Genomic DNA, 20,265 nt, shown 5'->3' on the forward strand with positions numbered 1-20,265 from the left:
GATCTGAAGAACTAGGTGCCATAGACTGAATGTGTTCCCCTAAAGTTAATATGTGGAATCCTAATCTCCAGTGTGATAGTATTTGGAGGTGAGGCTTTGGGGAAATACTTAGGGCATGAAGGTGGAGCCTCAGGAAGGGGATTAGTGCCCTCATAAGAGAGACTCCAGGGCTGGGCGCGGTGGCTCTGTAATCCCAGCACTTTGGGAGGCTAAGATGGGCAGATCACCTGAGGTCAGGAGTTCAAGACTGGCCTGGCCAACATGGGAAAACCCTGTCACTACTAAAAATACAAAAATTAGCCAGGCATGGTGGTGCATAGCTGTAATCCCAGCTACTTGGGAGACTGAGGCAGGAGAATCGCTTGAACCCAGGAGGTGGAGGTTGCAGTGAGCTAAGATCGTGCCACTACACTCCGGCCTGGGTAACAGAGTGAGACTCGTGTCAAAAAATAAATAAATAAAAATAAAAATAAATAAATAAAAGAGACTCCAGAAAGCTCCCTTACCCCTTTTGCCATGTGGAAGATACAGCAGGAAGATGGCCATCTATAAACCAGGAAGCAGGCCTTTACCAGACACTAAATCTGCTGACATGTTGATCTTAGACTTCCCAGTCTCCAGAACTTTGAGAAACAAATTTCTGTTATTTACAAGCTACCCAGTTTATGGTATTTTGTTATAGCAGCCTGAACAAACTAAAATACTAGGCAAGATTTATTTTGCTGCCAAAAAATTAGATATTTATCACTTTTCAATTAAGTGTTTTAGTTGATGACTATATTCAAGATGCAATGATAATAAAGACTAAATTTTGCTACCCTAGGATTACAAAGTAAAAACTATGCTTAATTTGCTGATCAATTCCAAGGAAAAAAACTGCTTACAAATCTACCATATGTTTAATTAAACAAAAATAATGTAAGACATTATAATGAATATCATGGGCTAGCCTGTTTATCAAGAACGATTAGCCAGAAAGCAAATATGACATTAAGCCACTGCATGTCTTTTTTTTTCTTTTTGAGATGGAGTTTCGCTCTTGTTGCCTGGGCTGGAGTGCAACGGTGCAGTCTCGGCTCACTGCAGCCTTTGCCTCCCAGGTTCAAGCAATTCTCCTGCCTCAGCCTCCCGAGTAGTGGGGATTACAGGCAGGCACCACCACGCCTGGCTAATTTTGTATTTTTAGCAGAGACAGGCTTTCTCCATGTTGAGGCTGGTCTTGAACTCCTGACCTCAGGTGATCCGCCCACCTCGGCCTCCCAAAGTGCTGGGATTACAGGCATGAGCCACCACACCTGGCCAACCCATTGCATGTTTACTGCAATTTCAATATCATGTACAAGAAAGTACAAGAAAGGCCTAACAGTCTTTCAGTACTTCATAAAGCAGCAATGGACACAACTGTCAAACATTTCAAAGGTTACTCTATAGCACTGATACAGATATTTTCAAACTCAAGGACTTGATTTGGTGTATTATGTATGCTTTCAGATACACAAATTGGTCTAATAAGCAAATGGGTTAAGTGGAAGCAAAAATTTAGGATTTGAAAGAAGGAATAGCTGAAACTTATGGCTCAAAGATAAGAGGGACTAAAATAATCTTGTCTGTCACCCAGGGTGGAGTACAGTGGTAGGATCAGGGCTGACTGCAGCCTCAACTTCCAAGGCCCAAGAGATCCTCCTGCCTTAGCCCCCTGAATAGCTGGGACTACAGGTGTGCACCACCATGCCTGGCTAATTCTTTTGGGGGTAGTTTTAGTACAGATTAGGTCTCGTTATGTTTCCCAGGCTGGTCTCAAACTCCTGAGCTCAAGTTATCCTCCTGCCTCAGCCTCTCAAACTGCTGGGATTACAGGCATGAGTCACTGCACCTGGCTCCAATGAACTCCTTGGCCTCAGTTTCCTCACTTGCAGAATATAAATTATCCTTACACCTCATAGAATTGCTAGGGAGACTAAATGAGATCACCTATATAAAAATACTTACCAGAGCACCTGGTATAGAGCAAGTGCTCAATTAATGTTAACCGAATAGTAAAAAACAAAGAAAAAGGAAGTTGAGTCAGAAGAGGGATACTTACGTCAGACTGAAAAGCATATGCAACATTTAAAAGGCCACAGACTTTATTAATGGAATTTTACTACTCTGTCTCGTTTTAAAGTAATTTTCATCTTATATTTGGGTTACATGTAAAAGATTTTCTACTTTAAACGAATCTGCTTTAAGGATCACAAAGTGAAAGTTCTCTGTCGTTTGTAGGGAAGTTGTAAAAAACAGCTTCAACCTTATCAAGGCCAACTGTTAATTCTAGCCATCATCTCCTTAGTCTTTTTGAGGGCAGGGAATTGAAGAAAACTGGTCCATACAGTAGTGGTTCCCAAATCTGGCAGGTTATCAGCACTGCTCAAATAACTGTTTAACCAGACAGATTCCTGAGTTCATCACCAGTCTACTAGGTTGGAATCTCAGGTGGGATCCAGAACCTGCATATGAAAAGAGTGCTCCAGGGGACTGTTCATTAATTAAGAGAATTCTCTTGAAATCCTCATTTTAATGGAGGGAGAATCACCGTGACCAGATTCCTTCTGAGATAACCCCAATCAGAAGAGATTCTAGTATCAACATTATGGGTGTTCTATTGTGCCTTCTTACAGTCCTTGTCCTGCAAAATGACTCTGGAGGGATTCAACTGAGGAACTGGCCTTGGCTAAGATTTCCCATTTGCTTCCTTCTCAATGTGTAGAACTGGTGACTTGGAAAACTGTAGCAACATCCTGCAAATGTGTGTGTGTGCATGTGTGCATGTGAGATCATGGAGTTCATAACAGAAAATTTCTCACATGGGGATTAAATGGTCCTAAGAATCAGGTATTACATTATTCTAGCAGTTTCCGGAGCCATTTATGAGCCTGTGTTTACTATTCCACGGGAGGCAGAAGTAACTTACAAGACTTGATCTTTGTCTTTACTGGACGAGAAACTCAAGGAGAGTCAGAATGGGAGGGAGAGCCACTGTGATTGTTGAATTCTGCAGAGATCATTTTGGGCCTGGTGAAACGGCAGAAATGTCATCTCCCATTTGAGGATAGAAGCCTAGCACAGAGCTATCCCCTTTATGCTGAATGCTTCCTAGCTCCCATCCCACAGCAAAAAGGTAATAATATTTCAGGAAAGAGAGAAAACGACTTTTTAAAAGTCTAAAGTGATAAAAATAAAAACAGGAGAAAAAAGTCAAATGACATCATTTGTACAATTAAAGTAGCTATATGCTAGCAACAGCTTTAGTCTGAAGAAGAGGCTTTGCTGTTGGGCTGGTGGACAGTGTCAGGCACTCGGTCTCCCTGACTTTCTATCAGGCCCTGAACACACACATGCTCTACATGGATCAGGGAAAGTAGAGAGAATGAACGAGAAAAAGCAAACAGTGGCTCTTTATTGGACTCTCGTAGAGCCTGACAGGCCCTCCATGCTCTTTACCCTCTGAGAAAGGTTCAGAAATAGGAAAAAATGAGATCACTTGAAAATTTTATCCTAATAACATAAATCAGAATATTTTACTCTGCTTGAACTATGAAATCACTGCAGGTGACAGTCAAGAAGACAACCCCTGAGAAACTATTAAAAATTTAGTAAGGCCAGTTTACATAGGAATTAGCTTATTGATGAGAACTACTAAAGTAGAGGTCTTCACAGAAGGGTTTTGTAGCTATAAGAATGCATAAGTGTGGAATAATGTAGACTTTTAAAAAGCGACTGTTCCAACAAAGTGACCGAGACTTCCAGTCTTAACTGAGCTTCTTTATAATATTCTGGAATAAAAGCTGACCTTTTAAGAGCCTATGGAGAGCCATTCTTCAAAGGACATTTTCTTGAAGCAGCATTTTATGGTCAACAGGCCCACTGTTTGTTGATATCCTTCTCTTTCTCATTTCCTCCCTCCCTCCCATCTAGCAAATATTAAAGTGCCCAATATGTGCCAGGTACATTTCAGATACCCCAGTGAACAAAATATGAAGACCTCTGCCTCCTGGAGCTTACATTATCTAGGAGGATAATAATAAATAATTATACAGTATGCTAGATGACAAATGCTGTGGAAAAGGAAAACATACAGTAGGACTGGGGGACTGGGAGTGCAGAAATGTAAACTGGGAGGTCGGGCAGGCCTGATGGAGAGAGAGACTTGCTCACGAGAGTAAAGACTTGAAGGGGATGCAGGAATGAGGCCAGCGGACATCTGGAGTAGGGAGAGTGATCCAGGCAAGGCTCTAAGAGTGGAGAGGGCTGGTGTGTTTGGAGCAATTATCTAGTGCTGTGCTTCTCAAACTGGAGCAGGCATCAGTTCACACAGGGGCTGATGTTAAAGCATTGACTGCCCCAGCCCCACAGATTCTAATTCCATAGGTCTGGGGTAGGGCCCGAGAACCTCCATTTCTAGCAAGTTCCTAGGGGATGCTGATGCTGCTGATATGAGGATCACACTTTGAAAAACAGTGATTTGATACTTTATTTATTTATTTATTTAGAGATGGAGTCTCGCTCTGTCCCCTAGGCTGGAGAGAAGTGGCACAATCTCGGTTTCACCACATTGGTCAGGCTGGTCTCGAACTCCTGACCTCGTGATCTGCCCATCTCTGGTTCCCAAAGTGGTGGAATTACAGGCGTGAGCCACCACGCCCAGCCTTGATATATTATTTTTAAAACTCTCTGAGTGAGTTACTAAATAATAGTGGATAATTAAATCAATTTAATGGGTCTGACCAGCAATTTTAAAAAAAGAAACAGAATAGGCAATGTTGGAGCCCATCACATTTAATGAGGGTAAGCACTGTTTATGAAACTTTCATTTCAGTTGTATATAAATGTGTGAATTGTATCATGACGTAAAATGCATTTTTTGCTGTGGGTGGCAGTCTAAAGAGTTTGAAAGCCACTGGTCTAATTACTTTATTGCACCATTAAATAATACAAGCCACATTAATACAGCAGAGATAATTAGGGGAGTCCTATTGTTCCAGTTGGACACTAAGCTGAACTTGCCTAGGGCCTTCTCTTGTATTCACACACAGATTTCCCCATCTGGATTTCTCTTTCATCCCAGCTTTATGGAAACCTTACCATCCTTTTAAAACAGAGAATGTCAAGTTCAGGTTTCTCTTAAACGTTCCCTGACTAGTTCTTCCCAGCAGTGTCTCCATTCCTTCTTCCAGAACTTAACTTCTACACCATTCATTTGACACGCACCATAAAGTGCCCTGCTCTATTCAGCTTTGCAATGCAAGGGGGTGCCTTTCTCTCCTGAAAGGTGATACATTTTTCCGAGGGCAGAGGTGGTGTCTTACACACTTCTGTTTCCTCAATGTCCTAACAATGCTATGGTCAAAGTGGGAGTAAAATAACGAGCTGCAGTAGGAAGAAACAAACCACATTTGTAAGAGATGCTTTGCTTGTATATTATAGGTGATATCAGTGATGATTATAATGATGCAAATTAATGTAAAGGGACAGATGAGTGCACAGATCCTGAGAAGCAAATCTGGGGACAGAAGGAGAATGGTGGTAGAAGGAGAAGGGCCAAATACAGGAAAATCAACTGGCAGGGAAAGCTTAGAGGTAAGAGACCCTTTGTCTTCCACCCGGGAGCCTGGGCTGAGGGGGCCTTGGGACAGCATGCCATGGAGAAAAGCCTCACTCTTCACTGGGAGTCCCTCCTTTAATGTTCTGCACTAATGCTGTGCAGTGAATAAGGAGAGTTGAAGGACCAAAGGAGAAATCAGGATTTTGGCTGAGAAGGAGAGAAATAGGAATCCAGAGGCGGAGTGGAGAAGTTAATTTACCCCACGAATATGTATTGAATGAGATGGGTGTGCTGGGGGATGGTTTTTGCTATAATGGAGGGACATACGTGGTGTCATAGGAATGTGGAGAAAACCACCGAGTGTGTGTGGGTGAATCGGAGTGGGCTTCATAGAAAGCGGGGGGCACGATTGGCTCACCTGACAGACAAGCCATGAAATTGTGAGAACCCAGAAGCTGCACGCAGAAAGGCCTGGCATGCAAGGACTCTGTCCACCTGGCAATCAGCTAGTGGCTGACAGCGTTGGGGCACAGGATCCGTAGGAGGAGAAAGAACAAAACTTAAGTCAGGAGCTAGGCCTTGAAGTGCCTTGCGTGCTGGATCAAAGCAGGGTGTAAGGGCAGCAACAGGGCTAAGGACGCCTGGGGAAGAAGAAGGATGCAAAGTGGGGACCCTGATTAGGAGTTTATAGCAATAGACTGTGGAGGAAATGTGGAGAAGCCGCATGGGAGGGTGGCAATGTGGAGGGAAAGGAATGACTTGAGAAAATGCGAATTTCTAGGGTTTGGGATCTAACAGTACTTTTGTGTTAGAGGGAGGATGCTGGCTATTCATATTTCCACAGGTAGAGATACACAAGGACTGTGGATGTGTGGGGAGGCAGAAGAGAGTGACTGTGGACACACGGGGGTTGTTCCTGTGGGACCCCAAGGGGGCCCTCCCAGTACCGCACTCAGGAATCTGCTCTGGGGATAGAGAACTGACAGAGAAATGCAAGATACTTAGGGTGAGATAGGGAAGAGACCCCTGAATAGGAGCAAGGGGAAAGGTTTTAAGCAAGTCAATATTAAGAAGCTGTGAAAAACCTCTTGAAATTTCAGTTAGTAAAATTTTTTATATTTTCCTTTATGCAACTAAAAACCACAAAAGTGTTATAAAAAGTGAATAAAAAATAAAGGCTTTAAAAATCATTTAGTGTGAAACTGGTAATTACTTGTAATTCCTATGACTTATCAAGTGTCTTGAGTATATGAAAAGTTTGGTTAATGTCAATAACATATTATTCCATACTTTCTTATTTACATTAAAAGGTAAGTTATCTTTTTTTTTTGAGACAGAGTCTCACTCTGTCGCTCAGGCTAGAGTGCAGTGGCCGGATCTCAGCTCACTGCAAGCTCCGCCTCCCGGGTTCACGCCATTCTCCTGCCTCAGCCTTCTGAGTAGCTGGGACTACAGGCGTCCGCCACCTCGCCCGGCTGGTTTTTGTAATTTTTTTAGAGACGGGGTTTCACCATAATAGCCAGGATGGTCTCGATCTCCTGACCTTGTGATCCGCCCGTCTCGGCCTCCCAAAGTGCTGGGATTACAGGCTTGAGCCATCGCGCCCGGCCGGTAAATTATCTTCTGGTTAATTCCTCTTGAAAAGCACTACCTAGTTGTCAAACATTAAATATGGTAAAATTCTTAATCCTCAAATGACATAGATAATTCACTAAACTGAAGAAAAGAGGGGACTTGAGAGTCCAACATAATGAAACCTGAGGTGGCAGTGGTGTGAGAACACGCACAGATCTGGATGGATTCCGACCCATCACCATGACATTCAAATTGCTCCACAGTAAGCGAAATGCGAGCCAGGAACATGCCCTGTTGTGGATACAGACAGCGAGAGCTTTGAGCTGCGGCTTCTAAGTCGGCTCCCAGAGGACATACTAACTTTATTTATTTCCTTCCAAACCTAAAGGAGAAATAAGCGACTCAGAATTTCAGAGCCTGTTCTTTAGGTCTCTGTTTAAGAAGGAGGGTCCGGAAAAAATAATTACCTAGTATTGCCTTTCCCAGACTTCACAGAATACCAGTAAGAAGAGAATGTTTAGAATGATATTAATACTATTTACTCTGAACAGCCAAGTTGTTTAACTATATAGACAGATTTATCCAAAGAGTATGTATTCCCACATAGGATATTACACAAATATTTTAGAAGGCTATGTCAAATAATAGTTGATTGAAAAATATTTTATTTGGTTGGAAGTCAATTACTCTTCCATGGGCTTCCAGATCTTACTGTTTACTTGCCCAAAATTGGAAGAATACTACTTCTACACATTTGGCTTCCATTCTACAAAGAAAGGGAAACTTCTAAAACTTTAGGCTCATTGTCTTCAGCTGACATTAGCTGGTGAATTTCTCATGAGTAAGGGGCACTGTGATCCTCTTAACAACCCAGAAGGTAGTAGTAAGTAATTTTGAGTTTCTAAGTGTTTAATTTATATATTTTAAGAAACAACAAATCAATTAGTATATATTATTCCACATTTTCACAGAGAGCTTATTAAGACAGCATTTCCAATTTGAAACCAACTCTTTTACATCAATATCATATATAAAACTATTATTACATACCCAACAATTATTTTATCAGTATATATTAGTAAACTACTCCAAAGACTGTAATGTGCTGTCATGTAGCATAATGTAAACATTATTCAACACAGCTTGAATTTTCAATCAACTTTAGATACTGTGGTATTCTGTGAATTAAACTCTAGAGGTTTTAAGTGATTCATTTTATCATAAACACTCAATCCAAAAAGATGATTAAAATAATTGAGATAAGGCTTGATTGTAAGGATAAACAGCCTTTTTTTTTCTAGTAACATCTGTGGTAATAATAGGCTACCATTTAAACCAACTAGGATGACTCACCATCTGTGGGTAAATGTAATTTTAGTAAATGTAATCTTTTCTAGTACTGGTGATAGTTCTTTTTTTTTTTAAACTGAATCATCCTTCCTCTATCCTTTTGCAACCATGAAGTGAGACGGCAAGCTGAGGTCAGGAGTACAACTTCTTGCTATGTTCCAGAACCAAATTAACTGGCCCACTTAAGAAATTTACCCATGACCTTGGCCTCAATAGGATCTTGCTCTAAATCAGAGTCAACTTGCCTGGGACCCATCATAGATCAATTATTTTCTCTATTTAGCCATAATTCTGAAAAACGAAAAGAGTTTCATTTTTGTTTATATGTCACTGTCTCAAATATAAATTGACATTTTATTTTTGAACATAGTATAATAAATAAACAAATATTAACATACAACCACTTAGCCAGCACATTGTAATTCATTTTGCTTTAAGGTAAGTATTACAGTGAACTACAAGATTAACCTTCCCCAGACTCCATTGCAGTGTCCTTTTTTGGTGGCCTTGATATTTCTACTTTGTTCCTGACTGAGCTTAGACACCAAGATCCATCACTTCCTGGGAGTAGCCACTCTAATCTTCATGGATTTTTTTGTACTGGTTCACATGGTATAGTCTACATAAATTTGAAATGGTTCAAAAAAAAATCCCACAAAAATACCCCCAAACCAACCAACAAACCAAGGTCTTACTTTATGTAAAAATGGAAATAATATGAATTCTCTATATTTAAAAAATTGTCTGGAATAGGAACACATCCAAGCTGGAGGACCCAGTGAACTGTAACCTGTTTCTATGCTATTACCACATGGTGGTGCCACTTTGGCTGATAAACAGAACACTTGCCATCTTTGCTCAGTACCGTGTGAATCTCACTGTTTATGTACAGTGGAACTTCTGTAAGTGATTATGATGACTAATGTGCTGTTATTTTACAAACTCTGTTATTATAATTGAAAATATTTTTATATCCTACAACAATATCTCTCAAGCATTCATTAAGCAGTGGTTCTAGTGATAGTGCTGAACAACACAGCCCCCAAAAACAGTAACACTGGAACAGACGTGAGTTGTGATAAAATACTAAGAAGGCCAAATATCCACTATGACCTCCTGTGTTGGTAATTTAGGTGAAAGCACTCTAAAAAATTAGAGCGAATGAAGAAAAAATTTAAGAACAGTAAAGTAAAAGTAAGCTGCAATGCTGTACATTCATGCATTCCCCAAAAGATCTCCTTTACATCTTTTCTTATGGGATAATTAGTCTTGAAGTATGAGTTTTATACTGTGAGACTGCTTCAGGAATACATCTATCACACAGATGTAAATACCTTCTTCAAATACAGCATTTCCCCCACCGTCTCCACGAAGTGAATCTCTTTCCACTACTACATCCCAGGCACACAGTAAACAGTGCGGCAATCATGAACGTGGGCTGTGGAGCTAGATTTCCTGGGTTTCAATCTCCAGGCTCCATCATTTTCCAGTTGTATGGCCTTGGCTAAGTTTCTTAACTTCACTGTACATCAGTTTCCTCATCTGAAAAATTAGGATGATACCACTACCCACCTTGAAGGGCTGTGGTAGGGACTCAATGAGTTTGATATAATACATTTAGAATCCGTGTGGCACCTGAGTTAATATTATGTAAATATTAGCTACTGTTGTGATCATCTTCATCACCACCTTCCCAACAACTCGTGATGATACTTTTAAGGCCGAATTTGTTTCACTGGGTTAAAAAAATAAGGTGTCCTTTTATTAACAGTATATGAATTATAGTGCATGCCATGGTTGCTTGTAGGATATGCAGTGCTATGAAAGTATTAATGCTTCTTTTGCTATCTTCTTTTGAAAAGCTGTCAGAAACCTTTGTCACAGTTCTGAGGAGCCCTTCTAGTCTATGCACTGGGTAAGCAGCATGATTCTGGATAGGGCCTGCTCAGACACTAACATTTACATCAAGGGACATGGCAGTGTCAAGTGGACATTTCTTTAGCCATCTTACCTTCAGTCTGTCTTTGGGCAGCGCAATGACGCCTTGCTTAATGATTTCCAGGACCCGTTCCACTGACAGGTCAGCTCCAGCTTGCAGCAACCTTGAGCTAAAGAAGGTGATCACCTGTAATGTAAAGTGTTATTTTTTTAAACAAGATGTATGAAGTGTATTTTTAGTAGCCGCCTTCCTCACATGGTAGTTAAACTATCATGATTCCATTCCTACAGTGACCTGGCTTTTAATTCACTAGCCCTCCTAAACACAGTTTGCTCTCTGTTGGGTTTGATAGCCGAATCAGAAGCGACCCCTCCATATCCAGGGCTGATTATTCATTCGGTGAATTAAGTAGCCGCCTGAATTCTACTCTTTCTTGTGCTGCCCAACCTTGCATTTACATTTCATTTATAGAGCAGTATCCAACAGAAAGTGGGGAGAGAAAGCTAAACCCTAAAACCTATCACTTTTGAAGCTTATAGTAGCTCTCTCTCTCTCATAAGGGCTTAACAGGAAAGAATTTGAAACTAATGGCTAAAATGATGTTTTGGGGATTATCTATGAATTTAGCCACATTTCCCTTATCGTGATCACCAGGGATAATGAATAGCAACCTATAATTACTTTTGCTTCATGTTATAGCACAGCCCAAAGTATGTAGCAAGATATTATTAACACAGTAGCATTCTGGAAATACACTGTTCCTAAATATTTGTCACTAAAAAATGAAAACAAAACATCATTTTTCAGCAAATTATTTTTAAAACCACAACGTTCATAAATCAAGAAGACTGCAGATCCCTTTTAAATTCAAGAAAATAACATTTAGGTGTTTATAGTCAGACATGCAAAAATATAAAAAATTATTGTTTTTCTAAACTTGAGCATTACCTTTTATGTCTTCTATTTCATAGGTAAAATATATTAAGTTACAAACAATCTTTCACAAACATTTTTATGCATTTTCTTTCAGAATTACTCTCCTAAATGCTAATTGTTTAAGAGTACAATAACTTTTCTCTTAACAATTCTAGTGGAAAGTACACTATATTACATAAACACCACCAAATGCATTTGTTCTGGAAGGTAAAGAGACTTAGCTGGCGCCATGGCCATTAACAAGCATGTGCCTCACAATTCTGTGGCAATGAGTGAGAACAAAGGCAGCTCATGGCTGGTGACACTGCTTGTGATTCCAGATAAACCATTTCTTTATCTCAAGCAGTTTGCTGGCACCACCAGCTCCTTGGCAAGTTGCTAATTTTGCCCACAAGTTGCTTTTTCGGTATGTGCCTATGGGTCTTGTTCTTCCCCATGTCGGATTTCAAGTTCTTTTTGAGTTTCTGGGATTAATATTTTGTTCACAGAGTTTAGACACAGCAGGTCCAAAAATTGATTTTTGTAATACAGTGAATAAGTCTTTGAAGAAAGACACAACACAGATAGCAAAACATATTGTAATAGATTAAAATCCTATTTTAAAAATATGTAACAACAAATACACAAAATAAATGCTTTCCTTTTGTGTAAATATCTTCATAGGTTGTAAACACAAGCATAGTTTTTCTGAGAAAAGAATTGGTTAAACATATAAAATGCCAATTTTGTTGGTAAAAAAAATGGTTTAATGTTCGAAATTTCATATGGGTCAACCTAACACCTATGCATAGTATTATCTTCTTTGACCAAAAAATATTTAAAAAGTAGGAGCATATCTGTTAAAAACACATTCTAAAAAATAAAAAAAATGATAATTAAAAAGTAGATAGATGTTACAGATGCTTGAGGCTTACTGAATTTTTTTTTTCTTTCTAATGTGCTGAAAGCTGACATTTCACTACTGGATTTCTGTTTTGTTTATAGCAGTAGATAATATAGACAAGGAATAGTTCTCAAGCATCGCTGATCATCAGAAGTAGCTGAGAAGCCTTGTGAAATTCTGATCCCAGGGCCTGGTCAGGGACCTTCTATTACACATCAGACATTCCAGGTGATTTTGATGATCAGCCAGCATCTAGACCACAGGTTTCCAAACTTTTCAGGTTATATACATCTACAAGTAAAAAAATAAGGATGTGCTTGCAATATATGTTCTAGTTCTTTATAAATCATGCAATATACTACAGCATTAATGTTTTACATATTACAAAATGTTCATAAAATAAATTTAAAAGGATGAGATAAAGATAAAACGAATTAGATTTAAAAAACCCGATGATACAAAACATGGTTTTTGTACTCACTAAAATGTCATTGAAAATAATCTGGGTAATTACAGATTACTAATCACAGTGGTTTCACATGACCATCAGCAAGCACAGTATTCACCCGTGGTAAGATCCATCATTTATTACAGTGAATATAAATCCACAGTGCCAACAGTCTTCCTGGTAACTTTTATGGATCCATTTGCTGTGAGATTAGACTGATTCATCACTGTTTTTCCCTTATAATGTGGCACTTGTTCCAGGAGCAGGGGTGTCAGCTCTGCCATTATCTTTTGTCATATGTGTTTATATTTTTCTCTCACCTTCAGTGTGTGGGGAAACATGCTATTTAATGAGGGTTTAACTAAATCCAGATACTGTAACCAAGAACACACATACTACACTAAGCTTTACGTGAATGAACAGGTGAGTGCATGTATGCCAAGCCCTACAAGTTGAGGAACTTCTATCTCCTCTCTCGGGATATATGGAGTACTGAAGCTGACACAGCCCTGGCAGGTTGTAAAGGACAACACTATTAGTAAAACTAAATCTCTTTATTTTTAGATGAATAAATAAAAGCTCTAATATTTTCTTTCCATGCTTCTATGGATGAACTGTTAGTGCAGTATCTGGGGGCATGTGCAGCCATCCGCTCTGATAATCACTAATCAAGATAACAAAATGCACATAATCAAAGCTAAATGGAACTCACAGTATTCACACACTACTCAAAGACTTGACAAACCAACAAAAGGGAGTGTACTTATGTGTCACACCACCAAGAACAAAGTAATGCAATGACAGTTTTGCTTTGTTGACTCTGCGGCCTACACTGGCTTTCCTCTAAGCCACAAGGAATTTCCATTTCCACTGGGAGAGCTGCAGAGTAGGCATGAGGCTGGGTTTCTAACTAAATTCCTTTTTCAAACTGGTTCTCATTTGTATGTTTTAAAGCTGACATTCTCATGTTTTTGCATTCAAACTCACACGATTTTAGAAAATGATAAAACTACCACTTGCAGAAGGGAAGTATAATTTACGTATAAAAACCGAAGGAAACAAATCTATCCTGAATGTTTATCATGGACTGTGTGCTGTACATATACTATTGATTTAATTCTCATGACAATCTCACGAGGCTGATAAAAATCTCTGTCCTACAGAACCGTAAAAAGGATCAGAGAGACAAGAAACTAGACTGGGGTGACCCAGGCAAGTGGGAGGAGCAGGGCTCTAGCTCAGGTATTTCTTCTTACTTTATCATGTCTCTGGCAATTCCTACGTAGCAAAATGGAGCACTAGCTTAGTTTTTCAAATAGTGGATATCTGAGTGAAAGGTATAAGTTGTTTAGCCAAACCTTTCAGATGTCATTTGATTGCAACATCACCAAAGAATGTGAGACAATTCATTCAAAGATACGAGCTTCTATTTCCTACTCCCAGGTTATAATTTTGCACATAATAGTACTTTTAGTGATGATGACTACAACAGATGTGTGGCTTTTATCAATTTGTATAGCAACCATTAAAACTGTTAAAATAGATGAACTTTTATTCCTCTGAAAATCTCTGCATGAGACACAGCCAATAACAGAAAAATTTAAGTAAAACCTTTCGTGAAAGTTGGGATGAATGCTTTGTCAGTGTAATTCAAAGACAACCTTTCAAAGGAAGGTACTTTTCCACAGTGCATGTTTTACAACCCTCCTCTACCTGCCATATTTGGCTGTAACTCATGAAATCCAAGTACAGCACATTACCTTCCATTATGCTATTAGCTTTGAACAGTGATGGCCAAATGTCATATACTGATAAATCAGTTGTATACTTTGAGTAATGTCAAATCACATTTAACCACCTGTCATGAAACAAATGAATGATTATCATTAATAGATTACAGATTAATAGAAACAAGAAGCTTTTCTGGAGTAGAGGAGGGTGAAAAGGAGCTAGTATGTACTCATCAGGCAAACATGCTTGCTTGCTAAAAATGGCCACTCTCCTAAGAGGTAGAAGTAGACAGCTAAGTTTTATTTTATTTTTATTTTTTAAGGCAACATTTTTTAAACATGTGAAATACATATATATTTCCTCATTGACTTGAGTTTCTCCTCAAATTACTGTATTTTAATCAATACATATATTGACAACCCATTCAGCAGAGGAGCTCTCCTGAGGATTTACCAGGGAAATAAATAGATGATACCATTTTCTTGCTTGAAGAAAGACGCAATATAATTTGGGAGATAAGACAGATCAAATCTGTATAATTAGAATAGACATCATGGTAAACTGGACAATGAACTACTCAAAGTCAGAAGGCTTAGATTTGATTCCTGCCTCTGATACTAGCAATGTGACTTGTAAAACACTCAACATCTAGATGTAGCATGGTTCAGTGGTTTAGAGAACTTACCTGGTGTCGGACTGCTTGGGTTTAAATCCCACCTCTCCTTATAATATCTTCAAAGTGACAAAGTTGCAGCATCTACTGCAATAGGAACCAATAATGATAATGTGGCAACTTTGTCATTTTGTAAATGAGGGTACTGACACACACCTAATAACAGAAAGAGCTAACGTTCTGTGAGCACTTACCATGTGCAAAGCACTTTGCGCTGTGCAGACATTAACTTATTTAAGGCTGCGAATTTCTCTCTGAGCTTTTGCTGGGTCCCACAAATTTTGATATGTTACATTTTCATTTTTGCTCACTTTAAATTTGTTCTATTTCCCTTGTCTACTTTTTGACACATGGGTGTAATGTTCACTTTCCAACTATTTGGAGATTTTCCAGATATCTTTCTTATGGATTTCTATTAAATAGTTTAATTTCACTGTGGTCAAAGAATAGGTGATCTCATGTCATTTAAATTTGCTGAGGTTTGTTTTACGGCCCCATACATGGTCTCTCTTAGTGAATGGTTCACGTGCACTGATGTTCTTGGGTGGTATGTTTTCTAAATGTCAACTAATCAAGTTGGTGGTTAGTATTGTTTGGGTCTTCTATATCATCACAAATTTCTGTTTATTTGTTGTATCAATTACTGAGAAAGAAGTGTTGACTTCTCCAATTATGGGTTTGTTTGTGTCTTCTTGCAATTCTATCTGTTTTTATTTCATGCATTTTGAAGCTCTGTTGTACACACATTTATGGTTGTTATGTCTCCTTGGTGAATTGACTTCTTTCTCATTACATGGAGTCCCTCTTTACCCTTGGTAATGCTCCCGGTGTTGAAGTCTACTTTGTCTGCTATTAATATAGTCATCCTACCCTTTTATTTTTGATTAATGCTTACATAGTAAAACTTCTTTTATCCTTTTGCTTTTAACCTATCTATTCCTTTATGTTTAAGGTGGGTTTCTGATAGACAGCACATAGTTAAGTCCTGCTGTTTATCCAATCTGAAAATTTCTGTCTTTTAATTGAAGCATCAGGATTATTTGCATTTGATTTAGTTATTGGCATGAATGGATTTAAATCTATATTTCTTTTTTCTCTGTTGTTCCACTATTATTTATTCTGCTTTTCCTGACTGCCTTATTCTGCTTTTCCCATCTCTAGTTCATGGATCCTGGAAGAAGAGATATTTCTGGGTCAGAGATAGAGGGAAGTTTGTTAGTCATAGCAACAGCAGTGATCACAGCATCTGCATTACCACACTGGCTCCCCAAGTCCCAGTTTGCTCAGGGTAATGTGACAAGGGTCAGACAATACCTGCACATGTAGTAACTTATATTAAAGGACAGAACCCTGAGCTGAGGGAACCCGAATCTCTTAGAGTGGTCAGTAACCATGTCTATCTTTTACTCCAGAAGGAGATACAAACATCTTTGAAAAGATAATCCAGAGCAAAGGATAGTCAGTGCCTTTGCTCACAAGATGAAATCTCTGGAAAATTATCTCCCAACACACATATGTGCCAACTTCCAATTCTTCCCTCTCATCCTTTGTGCTACTGCTGACACATATCTTACTTTTACATGTTATAAACCCCACAATACATTGTTAATATTTTTATTTTAGACAAAATGGGTTGGCAACTTATAGCCTGTGGGCCAAATCTGGCCTGTTGTCTGTTTTTGTAAATAAAGTTTTATTGGAACATAGCCATACCCACTTGTTTCCACATAGTCTATGGCTGCCATTGAATTACAATGGCTGAGTAGAACAGTTGTGACAGGGACTATGTGGCCTGTGAACACTAAAATATTTACAATCTGATCACTTACAGAAAAAGTTTGAGGACCTCTTCTTCAGACAGTCAATTATTTTATACAGTGGATCAACACAAGAAAAAACTTTTTATGTTTACCTTTATTTTTGCTATTTTTGGAACTCTTAATTTCTTTTTGTAGATCCAAGTTTCTGTCAGATACGATAGCTCTTCTGTTTCAATAACTTCCATGAACTTGCCTACAGTACACACTAGCAATAAGTTCTCTCAGTTTTGTTTGAAATGTCATTATTTTGTATTCAGTTTTTAAACACATTTTTGGGGGTAAGATTTTAGCATTATAAAGATGTCACTTCATTATCTGACTTGCCTAGGCTCTGTCAAGAAAACTGCTGTTACGATCTTTGTTTCTCTGTATATAATGTTTCTTTTTTTCTCTGGCTGAATTCAAGACTGTGTTTTTTATCTTTGATTTTCAGATGTTTAAATATAATGTCTTAAAAAAATGGATTTATCCTGATTGGGGTTCTCTGGGCTTCTTGGATCTGTGGTTTCATGTCAGTATTTTTGGAACATTCTCAGCTATTATCTCTTTAAATATTTCTTCTGAGCTGTTCTTTCTCTCTTCTTCTGAGACTCCAATTATATGTATATTGAATCATTTGATATCGTCCTATAGCTCTTGGATGCTATGTTCTCATTTTTCACATGTTTTTCTCACTGTGTTTATTTGCATAATTTCTACTGACCTATCTTCAAGATCACATTTTTTTTTCACAAGCCCACTAATGAGCCTGTCATGGCAATTCTTTGTCTGTCATATGTTTTTTACTTCTAGCATTCCCATTTTATTTTTTCTTACAGTTCCCATCTCTCTCTGGAACTGTTTATATATGTTGTCACCTTTTCCCCTAGGATAAAGGTTGGTATGTGTCTTCTATAAAGAACCAGGTAGTAAATATTTTAAGTTTTGTGGGTCCCAATATAGTCTCTGTAACATATCCTTCTTTTTTTTTTTTTTAAACAATCCTTTAAAAACATAAAAAACATACTTATTTCAGAGGCTGTACAAAGACAAGCTGTGGGCTGCATTTGCCCTATGGGTCCTACTTAGTTGACCTTCATACCAGATCTTTGAAAGTGATAAATCATAATTACAGTCCCAGTCTGACAGTTCCAACATCTGAGTCATCACTGAGTCTGGGTCTGTTGTCTGTTGACAATATGATTTTTTTTCTTGCCTTTTTATGTCTCATAATGCTTGGCTGAATGTTAGACATCATGTGTAGAACTGTAGAGACTGACAGAAAACTATTTATGATAAATTCGGGCACATCTCTTCTTAGGTCAGGCTTGGAGGTTGAGCTGATTCACTCAGAAGGTAAGCTGAATTTGAGTTTGGCTGTTGCTGTGGCTACCTTCAGTGCACCACATCCTCTAATGACGACTTCTGCTTTGCTGGGATTTGAAGTGCCACAGGTTTTTCAATGTTCATGCTCCACTTTCTGCTTTCAGTGAGCTCTGCATGCCTGGGTCCCAGAGCAGGGTCTGTATCCATGCCCTTGATCTTTCCCAGCAGCAGATGCTGCTGCTTGTTACTCAGTACTTGCTAGGCTGGTGGCAGAAGGTAGGGGATACTCTACCTGCTGTCCTAAGACCTCAGTCTTAAATGGGGCTGTCTATGCCTGGGCCTAGGAAATAAGGCTTTCTTAGCTTTCTCTCCCCTTTCTTCTTATGGCAGCCAAACTTTGCCCTGTGTCTGTGATGAGTTGTTGGTAGGATACCTCTAATGTTACTCTTGTAGAATCCTGGGGACAGGACAGTTTCCTGCCCTTTACCCAGAAGTAGCGAGTTTTTTATCTTTTACGTGCAGTAACGGGTCCCTACCTATGCCCTGAGGGCAACAATGTTTAGTGCCTGCCTCTGCACCCCACCCCTCCACCCACCGGTAATCTAAGGCTTTTGCACCATATGAAAGAAAGGTCTGGCAGGGGAATGATGCTATGCATTTTCTATAGGTATATCACCTTGGGAGGCTGTCTCTGGCTTCCTGCCATGCCCCCAGTCTCAGTGGAAAACAGCCTGTGAGTGCAAATTCCTCTGGTGCTTGGGTCTCCTGGGTGTTCTGTAATGTCATGCTAGTCCACACTCAACCTTCAGCAAGTTATTAAAATTGCATCTGATTTCTTTTTACCCACTTGTATGGTAGCCGCCTAGTCCTGTGCTCTTCCACAGGTGATCCAGTCCTGGTGTCTTACCTCAACTTGAGGGGTGGGTGGGCCGATGATCCCTCCTTGGGATCTAGGCTACTTGGTTGTCCTGTGACCTCGGCTCATTTATAGGTTCAAGAAAAGTTATGATTTTGTAGTTTACCTCTTTTTCTCTTTGTTAGGGTAGAACTCTTCCTAGCTTTCTATATCCTAGGCAGAAGTCCACTCTAGGGAATTTATTTTTTAGTAGTAAATTTACTGAGGTACAATTTCATACAATAAAATAAACCTACTCATTTTAATGGTACAGTTCAACCAGTTTTGACAAATAATCATACCCTGTAACCACCTGCCCCTCATTATTACAGAATGTTCACTCCACCTTCCCGGTCAGTTCCCCATCACTCCGTCCCATCCACTATTCTCTGTGCCTAGAGTGCTGCTCTGTCCCCGATAGCTGCATAGCTCACTCTCTACCTGCTTCAAGTTTTGGCTCAAACGTACCTTCTGAGAGGCTTCCCTGATCACATTCTTTAAATCTGCAATCTCCTACCCCTATTCTAATGAGCTCTCATTATTCTCCTTTCTTATTCTTCCTTTTTTTTTTTCCTTAAGCAACTGGGTAGATACTGATGTCATATATTGGAATAAGAAAGACTATAGAAGAAAATATTTTATACTGTATTGGTTTTTGCAGAAAATCAAGAATTATGATTTAACCTTGTTCAACAATTGTGGGACTGTCAAGTCAGTAGCCTAATGTGTTAGTTTAGACCTTGATAAGGATGGTCAGGTCTGGAAATACACAAGATCTAATGTGAATTCTACACTGTTCAGAGATAAAAATATTTCTTGCCTTTACTATACTATACAATGGTTATAGTTCATTGCATCTGTCCTCTACTTTTATATTCAGCCATTTCTTAGGTAACCAGACAATTTATTTTATGTTCTCTCTTGTTTGGTGTCATATTCTACCTTGTCTTGCTGCTTAATTCAGCCTGATCATATCACCTAATGTTTTAGATGGGAGAGATAGGTACCCGTGTGTAATAAAAATATGGGCACTTGAAAAACATATATCTAACTCCTTCTGCCGAAGTTAAAAGTGCTCCAAGGTTAGCCACTTCTGTCTTCTGAGATACTGAGTGCTGCTAAATGTCTT

At 39.0% G+C, this 20,265-nt stretch overlaps 1 protein-coding gene across 1 annotated transcript in view; it reads right to left on the bottom strand.

Annotated features, from left to right (window-relative positions):
* The window catches only part of DYM (dymeclin), a gene marked incomplete at its 5' end in the record, with an annotated part of 238,346 nt that overhangs the window by 46,875 nt on the left and 171,206 nt on the right, over nucleotides 1-20,265 (bottom strand). Inside the window, one exon of the mRNA XM_011964148.1 lies at nucleotides 10,518-10,631. Coding sequence (XP_011819538.1) covers nucleotides 10,518-10,631 — 114 coding nt within the window. The remainder of the gene's footprint in view (nucleotides 1-10,517; nucleotides 10,632-20,265) is intronic.

This window comes from Colobus angolensis, unplaced genomic scaffold (genome assembly GCF_000951035.1).
Source record: "Colobus angolensis palliatus isolate OR3802 unplaced genomic scaffold, Cang.pa_1.0 Scaffold645, whole genome shotgun sequence".
Taxonomy (NCBI): domain Eukaryota; kingdom Metazoa; phylum Chordata; class Mammalia; order Primates; family Cercopithecidae; genus Colobus; species Colobus angolensis.